General features: G+C 41.1%; 1 protein-coding gene across 1 annotated transcript in view; it reads left to right on the top strand.

Annotated features, from left to right (window-relative positions):
• Window positions 1-16,823, top strand: part of RET (ret proto-oncogene) — a 126,708-nt gene that overhangs the window by 84,970 nt on the left and 24,915 nt on the right. The window contains exons 7-10 of the mRNA XM_089682499.1: window positions 4,853-5,108; window positions 9,859-9,984; window positions 11,232-11,342; window positions 14,758-14,874. Of these exons, the coding sequence (XP_089538625.1) occupies window positions 4,853-5,108; window positions 9,859-9,984; window positions 11,232-11,342; window positions 14,758-14,874 (610 nt within the window). The remainder of the gene's footprint in view (window positions 1-4,852; window positions 5,109-9,858; window positions 9,985-11,231; window positions 11,343-14,757; window positions 14,875-16,823) is intronic.

Here is a 16,823-nt window from a genome sequence, read left to right as displayed (position 1 = left end):
ATTGTGGATTTGGGGTTTTCATGAGCTGTAAGCCATAATCATTACAATTATGACAAATCACAGCTTGAACTATCTTGCTTTGCATGTAATGAGTCAATCTCATATATTAGTTTCACCTTTTAAGTTGCATTACTGAAATAAATGAACTTTTGCACGATATTCTAATTTTTCGAGTTTCACCTGTATACCTCCATAGGGACTGTCACACATGCGTCAATTATTTTGCACTTTCATTTTTGGTACTGGTTTACCATTGAGCACTTTATTCCCTATTCACATTTGTATATTTATGTATTGTTTGTACATAATATTTATATCACTTTGATTGCACTTTAGTGCAACACCAGATATTTATTTAGATTCCTGAAAATAGCATTGTATAATGATGCATAATGAATGGTCTGAAAGGCGTTAAAAACTTTATGCAGCCGTTTTGCTGAACATCCGCTATAGATATGATGTATCAGTCAATTGTATTCAGAAGCTTTTAAATGAATACAGTTAATATGATCATATAATCTTGATTGTGCAACTAATGTACCACTTAATTGTTAACTGTAAGCCAAACAATTAGAGAGCCCTGTAATATCTACAGCATACTGTATGTGTGTTTTTTCCTGACTCCATTACTTCCATTAACCAGGTACCTAAGCTTCATGATTTATTAGTTTATAGGCCTATAGGAGGGTGAAGACAAGATGGGTTACAGGTACCAAGCAGATACTGTATAAGAGATAGAAGAAAACTATTTGCGTCTATTCTTTGAGTGCTTGCAACTTTCTAGAAAAGAACTATAACTTTACATGCTGTTGAGTTCTTGTTCAATATGATCTGCTCCCTGAACTGTTAGTCAGTCTATGTGCATTTGTTCCAGTGGCTGCACTTCATTGCTCTGGGCTGGCTTATTGATGGTGAAACCTTAGATCAGTGGTCTCCAAACTGTGGCCTGGGGCCTGATGCGGTTATTTGCTTGTCTTTATCTGGCCCTTGAGGCATGATTGCTGCCACTGACACCAACAATGGGGCATGATTCCTGCCACTGACACCAACAATGGGGCATAATTCCTTCCACTGACACCAACTATTTCTCCCCCTAATACCAAAGTTTGGGCATTGTTTACTCCCACTGGGCACAATCCGGCCCCCTAAAGCCTGAAGGACAGTAAACTGGCCCTTCTTTTAGAAAGTTTGGAGACCTCTGCCTTAGACCATGTCAGCACAATGTGTGTCAACATGACCACTTATATCCTCCATAATGAGCATGCGTGACAGGTGACAACACAGGGCCAGAGCTGGGAGTCAGTTGTCACGCCATAACAGGAGCTTTGTAAACAAGGACTTTCATGGCAGAATCCACATATACTATTTTAATAGAAAGTGTGTATGGAATTTTAGTGCAGGGCAGTATCTCCACCTACGTAAGGATGAATGGGTATGAAGCTGAGGTAGGTTTGTGTGCACTGCAGTATAGAAAGGTAGTCATAAATAGTTGGGAAAGCAGAGAGGAGGCTTGATCTAAACCTTTGTGGGAGAGTTGGGGGTCTCCATTTAGAATGTAAAGTGTCCATTATGTGGCTTTCCCCTTCAGGGGGATTGCCATTGTTTCTCCCCTGAGTGAGCACCAACAGGATAGCTGGAAGATTCTAATAAATGAAAATCCCATTGGTGGGCAAGAAATCTGAATATGGCCAGTCATGCAGGATGGAATAATGCTTATCTCTGGACAGTTGTGATACAAGTTCCAATGCAGTAAAGAGGAGTTAAAGGAGCATATAGACTTAGTCTCTTTATTCGTTATTAACAGACGGTAAGCCTGTACCTTTGCAAGCAAAGACAGGGACTGGCCTAATTGGGAAATGGGTGGTGGCCTAGTGAAGGTGAGTTGGCCAACTTGGTTAGATGGTTTTCCCTGTGAGACTTCGCGCCTCATATCCAATAACCATGGTGATTTTTTAGGTCCAGGTGTTTTTAGCGCATCCCATGACAGACTGGGCCTATAATCAGTAGAATCTGATTAAGCGTGTGTTTTCTGACATGGCATGTGGAACGAGAATTGTGAGCTGCAGAGGTGGGGTTTGGGCTCTCTACTGCTGTAATCTATGTACAGTAGGCTTTGACAGAGGAGCTGGCTCAACAGCCCACTGCTAGTTTAACTATAAACTTTTCAAATCCAAGATAGCTAGTGTTAAGCATTCTTCTTGTGGTTGAGACTACAACCACATGCTATATGATTCTGTGGTTTAGTGTGGCTTGTGGATGGCAGTGCTGGAACCAAGGAGACAGTGTCCCACATTTTGTCAGGCTCGCCTTCTGAGTCACTCAAAACTTGGTTGCTGTACGTAATGAGCTTACATGTATCCAGGATCACAGTATGAGCCTTTTAGCATCAAAGCCAGCTATTCTCAACTAGGTTTCTGTGGAACCCAAGGGTTCCTCCTGAGTTGCTAGGTGGTTCCTTGAGCTATGGCTGAATTACTTCCCAACTGATGATGCCTACATAGTTTTGGGTCCAGTACCATTCGGCAGGGTCAGTGGCATAACACTGGTATCTGTAAAGGTGAAATTCTGACCACCACTGTAAGAAGAGTATTGTTTTCACTGACCCCTAATGAATTTATTTTAGCGGGATTTCCCTGAAACCTGAAAATTATTTCAAGGGTTCACTGGGGTAAAACGTTGACCTGGGCTGAGTTTTGTAAGCAATTTTTATCTGCGATATTTACATATTGTAGTGTAGGATTTCTCTATTTAAATATTGATGGTAGGATACTCATATCCTACGTTCTCCTTTATGTCTTGATGTAGAACACACATTGCCATCCTCCAGGTGACCTTCACTTCTTGGCTCGCCACAACTTTACAACTAATAAATAGACTGTTCATTCTTTTCGGGAGAGTTTGTATTTTCAGCCATGGATTTATTGTTTCTCTGCAACTCTAATTTGTACTCACTGCAAAAGCCAATGGACATTTGGGTCACATTTAACCATGTCAGCAAAGTTTTATGAATGTATTGTTAAAAATCCTGAAATCAGAAAATCTTGCTCTTTCTGAGCTGTTTGTCTTACATACAATTTTACTGCAAATGACATTGCCAAAAGGTTTACTCTTTAAAGTGAACCTATCAGTCATATGAAGTCCTCCCGAAGGACGGACATCACACGTTTCCTTGCATTACTAGTATTAGCTAAGAAAGCCTTTTGTGTGCTTGTCTCAGATTTAGGTTCACCTTGTTAAGACCTGGCTTGTAGATGATTACTAGCCAGTTGCTATTCCAGTCCAGTAGCCAGTCGAGGCACACTCATAGTAGTTGCTAGACTTAGTCCAGAAGCCGGAGTGAAACTAAATAAGAGAAGTGCACAGAGGAGGCTTTCATTGCTAATGCAAATTATAGGAGTTCTGTGGTTGTCTGCTCCTTGGCAGAATGTTTACTGTTCTGTCTCTCCAATCTAAGCATTGAAAGTGTGATCTCTGTAACTTGCAGTTGTGATGAGATAGCGATAACTCCAATCTTAGTTGAATAACACAGGCAGTGACTCAATCCAGATGACATCTTGTAGATCTTGTGAAGTTTATTTCATAAACTGAGAGAATCTTACAACAATGAACATCGGATAGGTCAAAAGATCATAATGTGATCTGCTTCCATAAGACATGAGGCTTGAAGCTGAAATGCATTTCTGGGAAAAGGGGGCTATCTATACAGCATGAACTAAACCAAAGGAAAGGGAGGAGCAGAAACAAAATACAAACACTTCAAGGCATATGACAGTCATGTGAAACATGACATTTACTTTTAAAAATGTACAATGATTGGCAGGTTTGCTTTACGGTTTATGAACAGTTAAACCTTCATTCCATTTTGGATGAAGCAGTAAAAAAGTAAAGCTGAACTCCAGCATTACTTTCAGTCTTGAACAGTTGCACAGGCTGCTCTCCTACACACTCTGCTTACTCTGATTTCACTGCACACTGTGAGCTCCTCATAGCGTGCATTATAGAAGCTACAGCAAATCATATACAGCCCTCCTCATTACCTGGCTGGAGGACATCCAGCATCATCTAGCTCTTTTTCTCCAGCCTTACTGCCCCTGGCCAATTCACGTTTATTCATGGGATTGGGTTCTTTCAAACCTAGATTTTAAGCATCGCAGTAGGTAGGCTGTCCTGCATGCAAATGTTGTCTGTCTAGGAATGCTTGCTCCTCCAGAATGACATCCACCCATCCAGACATTTTTCTATATTTGAATAACTCTTTCTAACAGCCAGCTCACTACTTATGTCAGGGCTGAGAGCTCTTTTGGAGGAGAACTAAGACAGGATGCTTTGATATTTATAGGAAGCTATGTACAGCACCCTTGTGGTACCTCCCACGAGCCACTATATGCTTGCATTACATAGGAAAGCACAGAGACCTCGCTGACATCACAGGATCTAAAATAAAGTCATCTTGATGAGGGGAGAGGAAGGTAAGGCAACATAGAAGCATAATAACTTTCAGGTTTAAAACCTTCATCAGTTACTTTCACTAATTGTCCCACAGGAAGTAAGAGGGAATCTGTACATAAAGAGGGGAAACCCTTTTAGGGTTGTCACCAGAACAGTTGTCTCCAGTGAAGGATTTCCCATGACCTCTTCTTCTGAAAATTTTGGAATGCCCTTCAATTTCTGCCTCAGTGACAGAGGTCACCAGGAAAACAGAGATGAAATCTCCCTAATGGGGACAGCAATAAGAACTTGACAGGGGCTCTAATACATCAACTTAACATCTACTCTAACCAAAACCAAAAAACCTCTTAACCCCATTTACCATTATCATTAAATAACTGGTATTTCTTCTGTTTTCCCTCAGATAGGAAGAGTGTGCATTGAAAACTGTGAACTATTGAAAGGCGTCAATGTGACTTACGCATTACAAACACCAAATGGCACACGCCCCATTGCTATTCAAAAGGAAGCAGAAGAAATGTTTGCAACTCTGTATGTTCATGACCCCAACGCTCTGGTGAATCACGGTGGGAAGGAAATCTTGTGCAATGTTTCGGTATCCAATGTGGAGCTCAAGAAGCCAATTAAAGCCCAGGTCACAGTAACATTAGTGGGGACATGTGAGTATAAACTGCTTGTTAAATATATTTCCTACAAGAAGAAATGTGAACAGTACAGCATTAGGGCCTATTTACACCTATACTTGATTTACACTACATTGTGTTAGGAAAGCCGTTGACTTTAGGCTTTGGGTGCTTACCATTGTGGTGACTTGCATTGCCAAAATATTGTTTCTGGTATTTATTATTCACTTTTGTTGTGTTAAAGTGTACGTTAGTGCAGGTGCATTTGGTGGGACTTTATAGGTTTATTGCTATGCCATGCTACATTGGGTAAACAGGGCCCTAAATCAGTTTTATCTATGCCAGCATAGTTTGGCAGTGTAGTATACAATGCAGTAGGTGTATTTATATGTGCCGTCTGACTGTCAGAATATATTATATATAGTATATAGTATAGGCAATCAAAAGGCTCCTCTCTTTCACAACATACCTCACCTGTAGTTTTATGCTTTATGTGGTGTAAAACCCAAAAGCAAAACATTTATTAAATTGCAGCCTACCAATTCTTAGATGTGACGCCTGCATTAGTTTCTTTTTTTTTTTTGCTTTCTTTCTTTCTTTCTTTTTTTATGACCTGGTGATCCTGGCAATAAGTCTGCTGTTTTTGAACAGATGTAGCCATTAGAGGGTTCAGACAAACCTGATCACTGACAGGGGTGCTTACAATGATCAACTTTTATTTATGTAGTACATGAAACCTTTATCCCAAAAGGAAAAAAAACTGTAGCTGTAACTGCATTTACACCCCGGTCACATCGAGTGCGATTTGGCATGCGATTTGCATGCCGTGCAACTTGCAAATTGTATGCCAAGTCGCACCCTATTGTTCGCAATTGGAGTGGTCATATTGGTGCGGTTTCGGCTTGATTGGAGCCTCACCGATTTCTAAAGTAGTGCATGCACTACTTGTGGTGCAATTTGCATAGACATCTTTAAGTGGTATCTTACCGCATCCGAGTTTGCGGTAGGATACCGCATAGCATTTAAAAAAAAACATTTGAATTCACTAAAAAAACTCTACTAAGCTCAAGTCATGCGGTATTTTAGTAGTGAAAGCCATGCATTATTGTTTCAGCTGTCAGCAAAGTTCCCCACTGACAGCTGAATGTAAAAAGAATTAAAAAACAGCTTGGGGTCCCACCCTCCGTCCATACCAAGCTCTTTGGGTCTGGTATAGATTTTGAGGGGAACCCCCATGCCAAAATTAAAAAAAAAAAAATGGGAGTCCCCCCTCCCCTTTCCTGAACCATACCAGACCACATGCCCTCAACATGGGGGGGTGCTTCGGAGCAGGGGGGCTCCCCTCCTCCAAAGCACTCTGTCACCTTGGGGACAAGGGCCTCTTCCCCACAACCCTGGGCTGTTGTTTTGGGGGTCTGCGGGTGGGTGGTTATCGGAATCTGGAAGCCAGATCCCCAGATCCTGACCCCCTCCCATGTGAATGAGTATGGGGTACATGGTACCGCTACCCATTCACAAAAAATAAGTGTAGTGTGAAAAAAGACAGGACACGGTGTTGGACAAGTCCTTTATTAAAAGAAAGAAAATAAAAGAATGTCCCCCCAAAGTACATCCAACGTCATTTATGAAGCCCGCCACCGGGGGAACCCCACTGACAGCTGAAACAATAACGCATGGTTTTCATTGAAATATTGCATGACTTTATAAAATAACTCATGCGGTATTTTAGTAGTGTTTTTTTTTAGTGAATTCAAACGTTTTTCTTTTTTAAATGCTATGCGGTATCCTACTGCATACTCGGATGCGGTAAGATATTGCTTAGTGAATTGTGCCCTGTGTCAGATGTCTTGCAAATTGTGCCTGAAATCGGCGGTTCACCCAACTTTGAAATCGTGCAACTTCACTGTAAGTCACAAGATTTGAAAGTTGGTCTTGATGTGATCGGGAGCTTAAAATATTAGCTGGAGTTTGGCTTCAATTTGTTTAGTGAAATTAAAATGGACCCGCCCCCTTTTTTTAAACCCTGCTTACCTGATTGTGGGTCTTGCACATTTGGTACTCACCTGCCCAGTGGGTCTGCTTGGTCCTGCGCCACCATCTTCTTTGGTGACGTGATTGGAAAGCTTCCAGCTCTTCCAAGTTCAGCCGGCTGCTTCCCGATGATGAGCTGCCTGGTCCCCCTCCTTTCCCAATGAAGGACTATGCCTCCCAGGAGCCACAGTGGGCAAAGTGCAGCTCATTCTCATAGGCAAGTGATGTCCATGGGGGGGCAGGCCATATTGTTTTCAATTTAAAAAAAAAAATTTGCACAGTGGAGGTGTGGAGGCAACAGCCTGTTGAGAGTGAAAATCCACTTTAAATCTGTTAGTTTATCTATCACTCCCCGCCCTCCAGGCTGACAATTCTGCGCCCCAAAGGTGCCCCCTGTGCTCCTTCATCCAGAGTGGGAGCACTCAAATACTGGAGGTGTGTTACTGGCCAGATCACCAAGTGAGAACAGAGGGAAAAAAGACAAAAAAAAAGAAAACTAATACAGCCACCACATCTAATGATTGGTAAGCTGCAATATAATACATTTGTGGTTTTGGGCTTAAAACCACTTTAATAACGGGTGCTTTCATTGTATAATGAGCATAGCTTCACCCTATATAGGATGTCTGACTGTGTGATAGTGGCAAAACTGGCTTCAATCATTGCAAGAAACACAGAGAAAGAGTGTCTTAGAGAGCACCCCCCCCCCCCCACCTCCATACAGGTATAAGCACAAATCCATAAAGTTCCCAGGAAAAACAGTCTTGTAACCACTTGAATGGTCCCCGGTGTTTCCTATTCAGAGCAATGCATTCCCCAATCTCCATCACATGGCGCACACTCAGGGCAATGTATTTCTTCTCTACACATCACCTTACAGGATACAACTGCAGAAATAGAATGTCCAGGCTGCAGAGTAAACTTTGTTTCAGCTATTTCCAGGCCTCTGTAGGTTTTTCCTTCATATACAAAGCCCAATTCCAGGAATGAACCCCCAGACTGCAAGGGTTAACTGCTTGTTTAGTCTAGGGGTGCGCTGGGCTATGATTAAGGCTGCAAGCCAGCTGAAACGCAGTAGTGGACTATATTCTTTTTTAATCTCGAAAGGGCAGGGCCCTCGATCCCCTCATGTTTTGCATTGTATTGGTATTGTTCTGTCCCCCTTTTGTAATGTACAGCGCTGAGCAAACTATTGGCGCTTTATAAATACTGAATATTAATAATAATAATAATAATAATGGATTTTCCTGTTTTACAAGAAAGTATTTTTAGAAGGGAACACTGTGTACGAGATAACTGTTCTTACCATTAGATATGTGGACAGACGAGTAGCCTTCTGTGCACCACAATCTCCCTGCAAAGCCTAACTAGCAACCAGGTTGAGCAGGTATACTATTTGTAATGCTTGCAGGAATAAGATGCAATGCTTACCTTATTCTTCACTCCAGCAGGGTCCCTCCAGCAGTGTGATAGGTCCCTGGCAGCCTCCTCTAAGGTGCGCCCAACTGTAGTCGCACTGCTGCCTCCTGCATATTAATAGCCCTACATTCCCACATGGAAGAAAAATATATTTAAAAATATTCTTCCCAAATATATTGACATATATTTGAAATGCTACAATTTTGGCCATATTCAATATATTTCAATATATATATATACTGTTGAAATGTGTTTTTATTATATGAAAATACTTTTTAAAAATGCATTTCAAATATAATGTCTTTAAAAATACAAGTCTACATTAAATATGACATTTTTATATGTTAAAAGAAATCTGAAGAACATATATGGGCAGCACAGTGGCTAAGTGGTTAGCACTTCTGCCTGGCAGTACTAGGGTTGCCGGTTTGAATCCCAACCACAGCACCACCTGCCTGGAGTTTGCATGTTCTCCCTGCACCTGCATGGGTTTCCTCCCACACTCCAAAGACATGCTGGTAGGTTAATTGGTTCCTGTCTAAATTGTCCCTAGTATGTGTATGTATGAATGTATGTTAGGGACCTTAGATTGTACACCCCTTGAGGGTTAGGGACTGATGTGAATGTACAATATATATGTAAAGCGCTGCGTACATCGATGGCGCTATATAAGTACCTGTAATAATTAAAATATATTTTAAAAAAATAAATATATTCTTAAATATATTTGTAAATGCATTCCAAAAATGCAGATTTGTATTTTTTTAGACATACATACAGTATATTTGAAATGTATTTGTAAAAATATTTTTCATATATTTTGCAATAAAACAGCATTTCAACATACAGTGTGTGTATGTGTATATACATACATACATATATATATATATATATATATATATATTATTTTTTTTATTTTTTTTTTTTTTTAATTGAAATATATTTTGAAATATATGGAATATGGCCAAAATTGTAGCATTTCAAATATATGCCAATATATTTGGGAAGAATATTTTTAAAATATATTTCAAATATATTTTTCTTCCATATGGGTTGCTTGTGATAATGCAGAGAGAGAGGAGGAGAGCGCTGGAGCCAGCCGGAGCAGGAGTAAGGTAAATAGATAAATACTACATCCTCTCCAGCTACCCTAACGAGCATTCAACCCTTGCAGTGCAAGGCTATCCCACCAGAAGGATAGATTTTGTCTTAATTTCTTGAGTTGGGTGAGTTGGGCTTTACATTTTCTACTAGTGAAATACAAGTCTAATTATGTTCAGAATATGACATAGAATTATAAAAAAGTATTTTTGCTTTCTGTGCTTGTGTTATCCAGTTAGGAAAACTGATGAGGACTGTCCTCGCTCCTGCTCAGGGAACAAGCATCAAGACGAGTGTGAGATGTGTGGGGGACTCGGCTCCCTCACTGGACGGTGCCAGTGGCGACAGGGTCATGGTGAAGGTATAATACATTTTGGCCTAATAGATAACAACGTCTGGAAGGTTTTATAAACTGTCTGCAATGACTACCTTCAAACTGCACAAAGAAATGCCCACAGCAGATTAGATGGGAAAGCAGTATATGGTCTTATTTAGCCAGATAATGGATAAAAATGCTTAGAAAATCTCATTAACCTCTTCCCGGTGGCCTTTTAAGTGGTCTTTAATACACAGGAGGCAGTGCAGCCTATGCATCATGTGACTTCTGTGATTAGCTTTCAAAATGGTCACATTATTGGCCCCGTACTGCTGGCTGCCAATCAGAAGCAGCGTTTGAGAGCTGTCGATGTCAGCTTGGTCAGTGTGCTGGGAAACCCCACACAACCTTAGCTCAGTTTTCATGCTGCCGCCTATAGCAAGAGGTTAGAGAGGACATAAATATAGTTACCATATGTATATTTAACATACTATGGAATTTATAAAGAATGCCATAGATATTCTTTAGAAGTCTATTTCACAGTAGTGCAACAAATGGAGGAACTTCTCCTCTGGTGGAATTTTCTTGGAGGTCACGTGTGAGTAATGGAAATATATCAAATATCAGTTCTGGAGGAACATGAATTTTGTCACAGAATTGGTTTAAAAAATGTAACACAATTAACAATTTACCCCAGCAAGGAAGAGGACTTATTTACGTCCACTTTCCTTTTACCGATGAATTTTCTACAATAGTAGCTCCATACAGTAAAGGCGTTGCAAATGAAAACAGCTTGTGTTGCCCATTTCAATACTAAAGTTTGCCATAGACAAGTAGTTTTTTTTTTTGTTCAGCCAGGGGGCTGATTGAAAAAAAAATTATTCCCCCATCAACACAAGTGAGGTGGATGGAGGAATCTCTCCGTCGGGACAGAATACACTGATCAGTGGCTGCAGTCTATTGGCATTAGCTGCTGATTGACAAAAGTTTTTCAGCATCCTTTCAACAGACATTGATGTAACGATCCGCTTCTGATGAGCAGGAGCAGCCACACGCAGATTCAAATCTATCTGTTCCCTGCTGAACTGGCTGAATTTAGATCCATCTTTGACCAGCTTAACAAGAAAAATGTTGTAGGGCTTTTATGAATTAGGAACTTGGTTTCCAGCTACATTCACACAGCCAGAAATGTGTTGCAAATGCCTTACTGAATCGGCCTAGAGTGTTGCTTTACTTCTAAGTTGCCAAAGACCTTTTCTTCCAACATTCTTTATTCTCATTTACTTTCTAAGGTATCAGCAAAAACTATTCTACCTGTACCCCTAGTATCTCGACGTGCCCAGATGGCATCTGTGATTCTGTGGAGACCAAAGATCCATCGATCTGCCCCCAGGACTGCACAAGTGCGTTTCTCAAATGAATTGGAGCAAGTATATGTTTTTATGATAGGCTTTTGCATAAGAAACTGAAAATAACTGAAAACCGTTTAAATTATTTCATTTATTTAATGCAGGAATTTATATAGCACTAACAATTTATGCAGTGTTTATGTCAGTCCCTGTCTTCCAGGATTTTACAAACTAAAGTTTTTACCTCATGTAGCACTACCCTCTTGAGGGCCGCTGAGATTTTGGGTCACCCCTAAGCTCTGCACAGCTAGGCAACACACATTTTCCAACCCTCTCATCTGAATTCAGTAAAACAGTCCTTGAGCTTGGTTTTGTTGTTTTTTTTATAGGGGGTTAACAACTTGGATGGGGTCTAGGGGTATATGGGATGCCTAAGGAACTTTACAACTTTGAAGACGAACTTCTTCGTAAAAATGGACAAAAAAATCAGCAACCAGTCTAGTAAGGAGCACTGAGTCCCTTTTGGAGAAACTCTTCAGACCTCAGAGGAAAATTTCCTCATCCACCCAGCTGTCTTCAGAGTGTGCCTGAGCAAGGGATTCCAAGATCTATAGTGAAGTAGTCCCAGTGAGAACTAGTTGGGTATTGCACCTGACCACCATCTCCCTTCGGCCTAGGGGGTATAAAAGTACTCACACTGTCCTTTTCCTGTAGCTTAGTGGGTTGCAGCTGGTTTCAGGCTTTGGGCCTGGGCTGGCTCCTTCCCTGCTGACAGGCTGTCTTTCCCTGTAAACTGTGGGACAATGGAGATTCTTCTGTCCAACTTCAGCCTGTAGGTAGGCACCTCTCTGCTTGGGTCCCCTCCCAAGCTCCACACACCAGCACCTTCCTTCGCTCCATCTTCCACCCGACTCCAACTACTCTGCTGCTCAGGCTCTCCAACATTTAAGGGTTGTCCTAGCCACCATACCAGGCCTCCTGTCTGGGAATTGGTCAGGTTCCTTCAAACATGCAAATCCAGGCCTCTTCTAGAACATTCCAGCAGTTTCTTGAAGGTTGGGAGGGCTCCAGAAGCCCTAACCCGAGATAACCTCACTGCCTTACTCCCAGGCTTCTAGCAAACCTCTGACTCACAGACAAAAATCCTATCTAGCTAGAGGGCGCTAAACTCGCATGCAAACATACATGCACTAGGGACAATTTAGGAAGGAAACAATTGGGCTACATTTACAGTTAAACCGTGGAGAGTTTGCTGCATTAAGAGGCGGCTAAATGCTGCAACTGGATGCAGCAACACTCTGTGCTATGGCTGCATACAAACTAGCCAAATAACTGCAGCCAAGACTTCACAGAAATGTCAACCACACTGGATCTAGATAAACGCAGCAAAAAAGAAATGAAAAACATCAGGTGTAAAGGACAAAGGGAACCCCAAGTCCAGCATATAGCAGCTGTAAAAGTCAATTGTAAATGATTGGACTCTTCAAATGTCATCTCAGAATTAGGTGTTCCTAAATCATTGTATTGTGTCAGTCTTGCTGCCTTCTTCAGATATGGGGAAATCCTACAACAAAGTGAATGAAACAAAAACAGAAAAGAGGGTGCACCAGCCTCATGCATTACTATAAAAATGGTTTATTGAGAAATTCCAATATACTCAGAAAAGGAATGTCCAGGCACATGGAATCCATCCAGTAAAAATGGTGATGCTCACCAGCAAGGAGCAAGGCTTACATGTTTTAAGGGCAGAACCCTCTTCATCAGAGCTCACTGAGGTACATAAAATGAATGAATACTGTGTATAGTACTCTTAGAACTGAGAGCTGAGAGTAAACTCTGCCCCCAGCCTGTTAGGTAGGGGGAGAGGCCAAGGTGCATCAAGTTAACCTCGTCGCCTCACCATGTGTACAGATGATTGGTTGGAAATTCCCAACGCCATCGCCCTGTTCCAACACAGCACCAGCTCTTCCATTGGTCAGAAGTTACTCATTTGCAATGTTTTCCATGTGTAGCACCCTCCTAAATAGGATACTGGATAGGCCAGGCAAAGTTAGTCCATTTTGGCCTTCTAAAGCAGCAAGCAAACCAGACCCAACTGTCAAACATTGACTGTATGTCCAAAGAACAACGGCAAACAAGAATCAAAAGTAAAAAACAAATTACAAAAAAAAAATCTTAGCACAGTGGTACCACCAATAGGGATGCATCACATTGGTCCCACTGCAAACATCAATTGCACATATTATTATTTATTTCAGGTACTTATATAGCACTGTCAATTTACACAGTGCTTTACATATATATATTATACATTCACATCAGTCCCTAACCCTCAAGGGGTGTACAATCTAAAGGTCCCTAGCTTACATTCACACACACACACACACACACACACACATACAGTATATACTAGGGCCAATTTAGACAGGATCCAATTAACCTACCAGCATGTCTTTGGATTGTTGGAGGAAACCCACACAAGCACAGGGAGAACATGCAAACTCCATGCAGGAGGTGCTATGGTCGGGAATTAAACCCATGACCCATTTACTGCAAGGCAGATGTGCTAACCACTAAGCCACTGTGCCACCCAGTATAGGTATTATAAACCAGATAGAATAAATAGGATACTGGATAGGCCAGCCAAATTTAGTTATTTTTGCCCCCCTAAAGCAGCAAGCAAACCAACTGTCAAACATTGACTGTATGACCAAAGAACAACGACAAACAAGATAAAAAAAAACAAAACAAAAGAACATAATATCACAGGGGTACCCCCAATAGGGATGCATCACATTGGTCCCATTGCAACAAAAGTGTGTATGCTGAACTGAGCCGATCTACAGAGCTTCCTGGTCCTTACCATGCTGATAAATTTGGAAAAACATTTTGTCTGTAGTTCTATTTTAAGACAAATAGGTGATAAAGAATGCAGAAAAAGGTGGGGGGCACATTTTACAAGTGTAACCAATATCAATAACAAAAACATTGCCATGAAGTTCCAGGTCGTAACGGGACCCATTTGGAGTTGTTACATTACCAAAATGTCTATATCCCTCTGGGAGTATGATACATTTCAAACTAGTATATATATTGAAATAAAATGTTTTGTTTTTAGTAGAGTAGGGGAGGCTAGGACCCCATTAGATGATCAGTTTGTCTTCCATTGCTGAATTCTGAATCTTACAGAGTCTTCTGTCCTAAGTTTGAAATCCAGGTATATAGAGTAATATACATTAGAAATACATATTGCAACTGTTTTACCCTTCAAAAGGATTTGTAGTTTTGTTCAGGCAATCTTGTGAGCCTGGCACCCCTTTCTGACAGCATAGCCAGATCAGTGCTTAAAAGTGATAGGATATTCAACGTCTTCAAAACTATGCTGCCTGTGGTGTCATCATTTATAGGACTTATTAGCAAACCCTTATTGGTTCTGTTCACCTAATATTGTGTTTTTCTTCTTGATCAGAGCTGGATATCATTGGTGGTCATGAAAAAGGGATTCCTGCTGGAATTAAGGCAGGCCATGGCACGTGTTATTGCTTTCTCCCTAACAAGTGTTTCTGCGAGAACAACATTGTAGAGGGTAAATCATTTCTCCATCTTTCAATTCGTTCACAATTTTTCAAGAATTTAAATTTTACATTGATTAGGGTTGGTCCACCCAAAATAAATGTTATATGTGCTGACAGTATCTAATGCTGTATCAGTGCAATCTAAATGAAGATTTGTGGTAAATCTCTCTGGTATTTTTACTGAGAGATATACAAGTAGGTAACTGCTGGGTTAAAGTATCACAATATTTTCCCCATACTTATATAATTCATTATGTGTACATCGGAGCATTCATGCACACTTAATTGTATATACTGTATTTACTGGCAATTGTGAACTATTAATTTTGTGCACTAAATTAGTTTTTATGTCCAGTATATGTTCCCAAAGCCCTGATCTTTGTTAAATAGTGTGAATGTTTATTTTTTACTACTTCATCAATGGTTTAACCGTGGTGTCACCCCAGTCCCGGGCTCTGTGTTGGGAGACAGAAGGATGTCCTGTGCAGGGACCGTCCAGTGACGTGTGATGCAGAGGGGCAGGCTCTGAGCGCGGTCATTATAATTCATTGTCTGACATGTAGAGTTGGAGCTGTCCGATCAGAGGGTGGGGGTGTACAGGGGACAGGCTGGATGTGAATTGTCCTGCAGCAGAACCCCCCCCCCTCCCCCACTGGGACCTGACATCTCACCCGCCGCATAGCATGGCTGTTCCTGGGGCTTCAGGAGGGATGATGAGCCCCGGTACCCGGGGAGAGGATGGGGACACTCCACTCGGGTGGCTGACAGCCACTGACAGCTCTTCTTTTCATTTTGGTGTCACCCCCTGTGATGGTGCGTCCCGCACCCCCCTAGTGACGTCACTGGGCACCAGTTTCTTTAAAAGTCTTGCTAGCTCTTGTTCTACCATTGGCAGCGTGTGAAAGAAGAGTTCATGTGATGCTATATTTTTATGTGTACTGTTTTTGTAATTGTTGCAATAGTCATTTGGGCAGAAGTCAAACACTAACTTGCACTCACTCATATACTCTTGTATATACACACACATGCCAATGTAAGCTAATGACACCATGTTTTCTGTTATGAAGATATACAATAAATACAATGTGTATGTCCTTAATATTGGGCTTCAATATTGCTCTCAAGAAGTATAAGAGAGTTTTTTTTCTATGTGAATTAAATCCCACTTCCAGAATTAAAAAAAAAATCTACCATTGCAGTGGGGCTCCCTTGCACTGCAGAGTTTAAGGATCCATGTACACAGGGCATTTTAATAACACTGGTAACATTAGCTGTGTAAAGTCACGTTAAAAATGTGAGTTTTTCAGCATTTTTGCATTAGCGTTTAGCGGCATTTTGCAGCGTTTTTTCATGTTTGCATTTTTTAGAGGGTTTTTTTACAAAAAAATTTTTGGGGTCAAAAAAAGTCCAAAAACATCGGTTTGCAGCAATTTACTGTGTTTTACTGCGTTTGGCTGCGTTTTTCAGCGTTAGAGCATTTTTACAGCTAAAATACTCCTCTAGAAACCCACTAGTCCTGGGGTTTTATCCAGCCAAAAAATGTTGTTTGCAGTCTATGTGTGCATGTAGAAAAAAGTCAAAAGCCAAAAACAGCCACTGTAAAAATGTCCCGTGTGCATAGGGACTAAAGGTTGGTATGTCCAGGTGGTAGAGGAACAGGCATTGTTACATATCCTATGCCCTGCTCAGGTCAGCTGCAGGGCTGCCCTCTTCTTCACGAAGTGTAAATCTGTGGATGGTCTCCTGGCATAATCACTTATGATGCAGGGCTATTAATCCTGCATTGTACAAAGAGGAGGTTAGAGTGCAACTGCAGCCGTGGCTCAGGATAGTCCAAAAGGATCAGTAACAACAGTAAGAGGACAACCTTCTCTTCAATCTTTTTCTGGAGGTGGCAGGGAATGGCCAGTATATATAGGACCCTACAGCAGCAGTCCACAAAGCCACATTTGGCAATTAG

Source organism: Staurois parvus, unplaced genomic scaffold (genome assembly GCF_062004578.1).
Source record: "Staurois parvus isolate SC_StPar_1 unplaced genomic scaffold, SC_StPar_1.0 ptg000291l, whole genome shotgun sequence".
Taxonomy (NCBI): domain Eukaryota; kingdom Metazoa; phylum Chordata; class Amphibia; order Anura; family Ranidae; genus Staurois; species Staurois parvus.
Note: the sequence above shows the minus strand (reverse complement) of the source record. Positions and strands in the feature narration are given on the sequence as shown.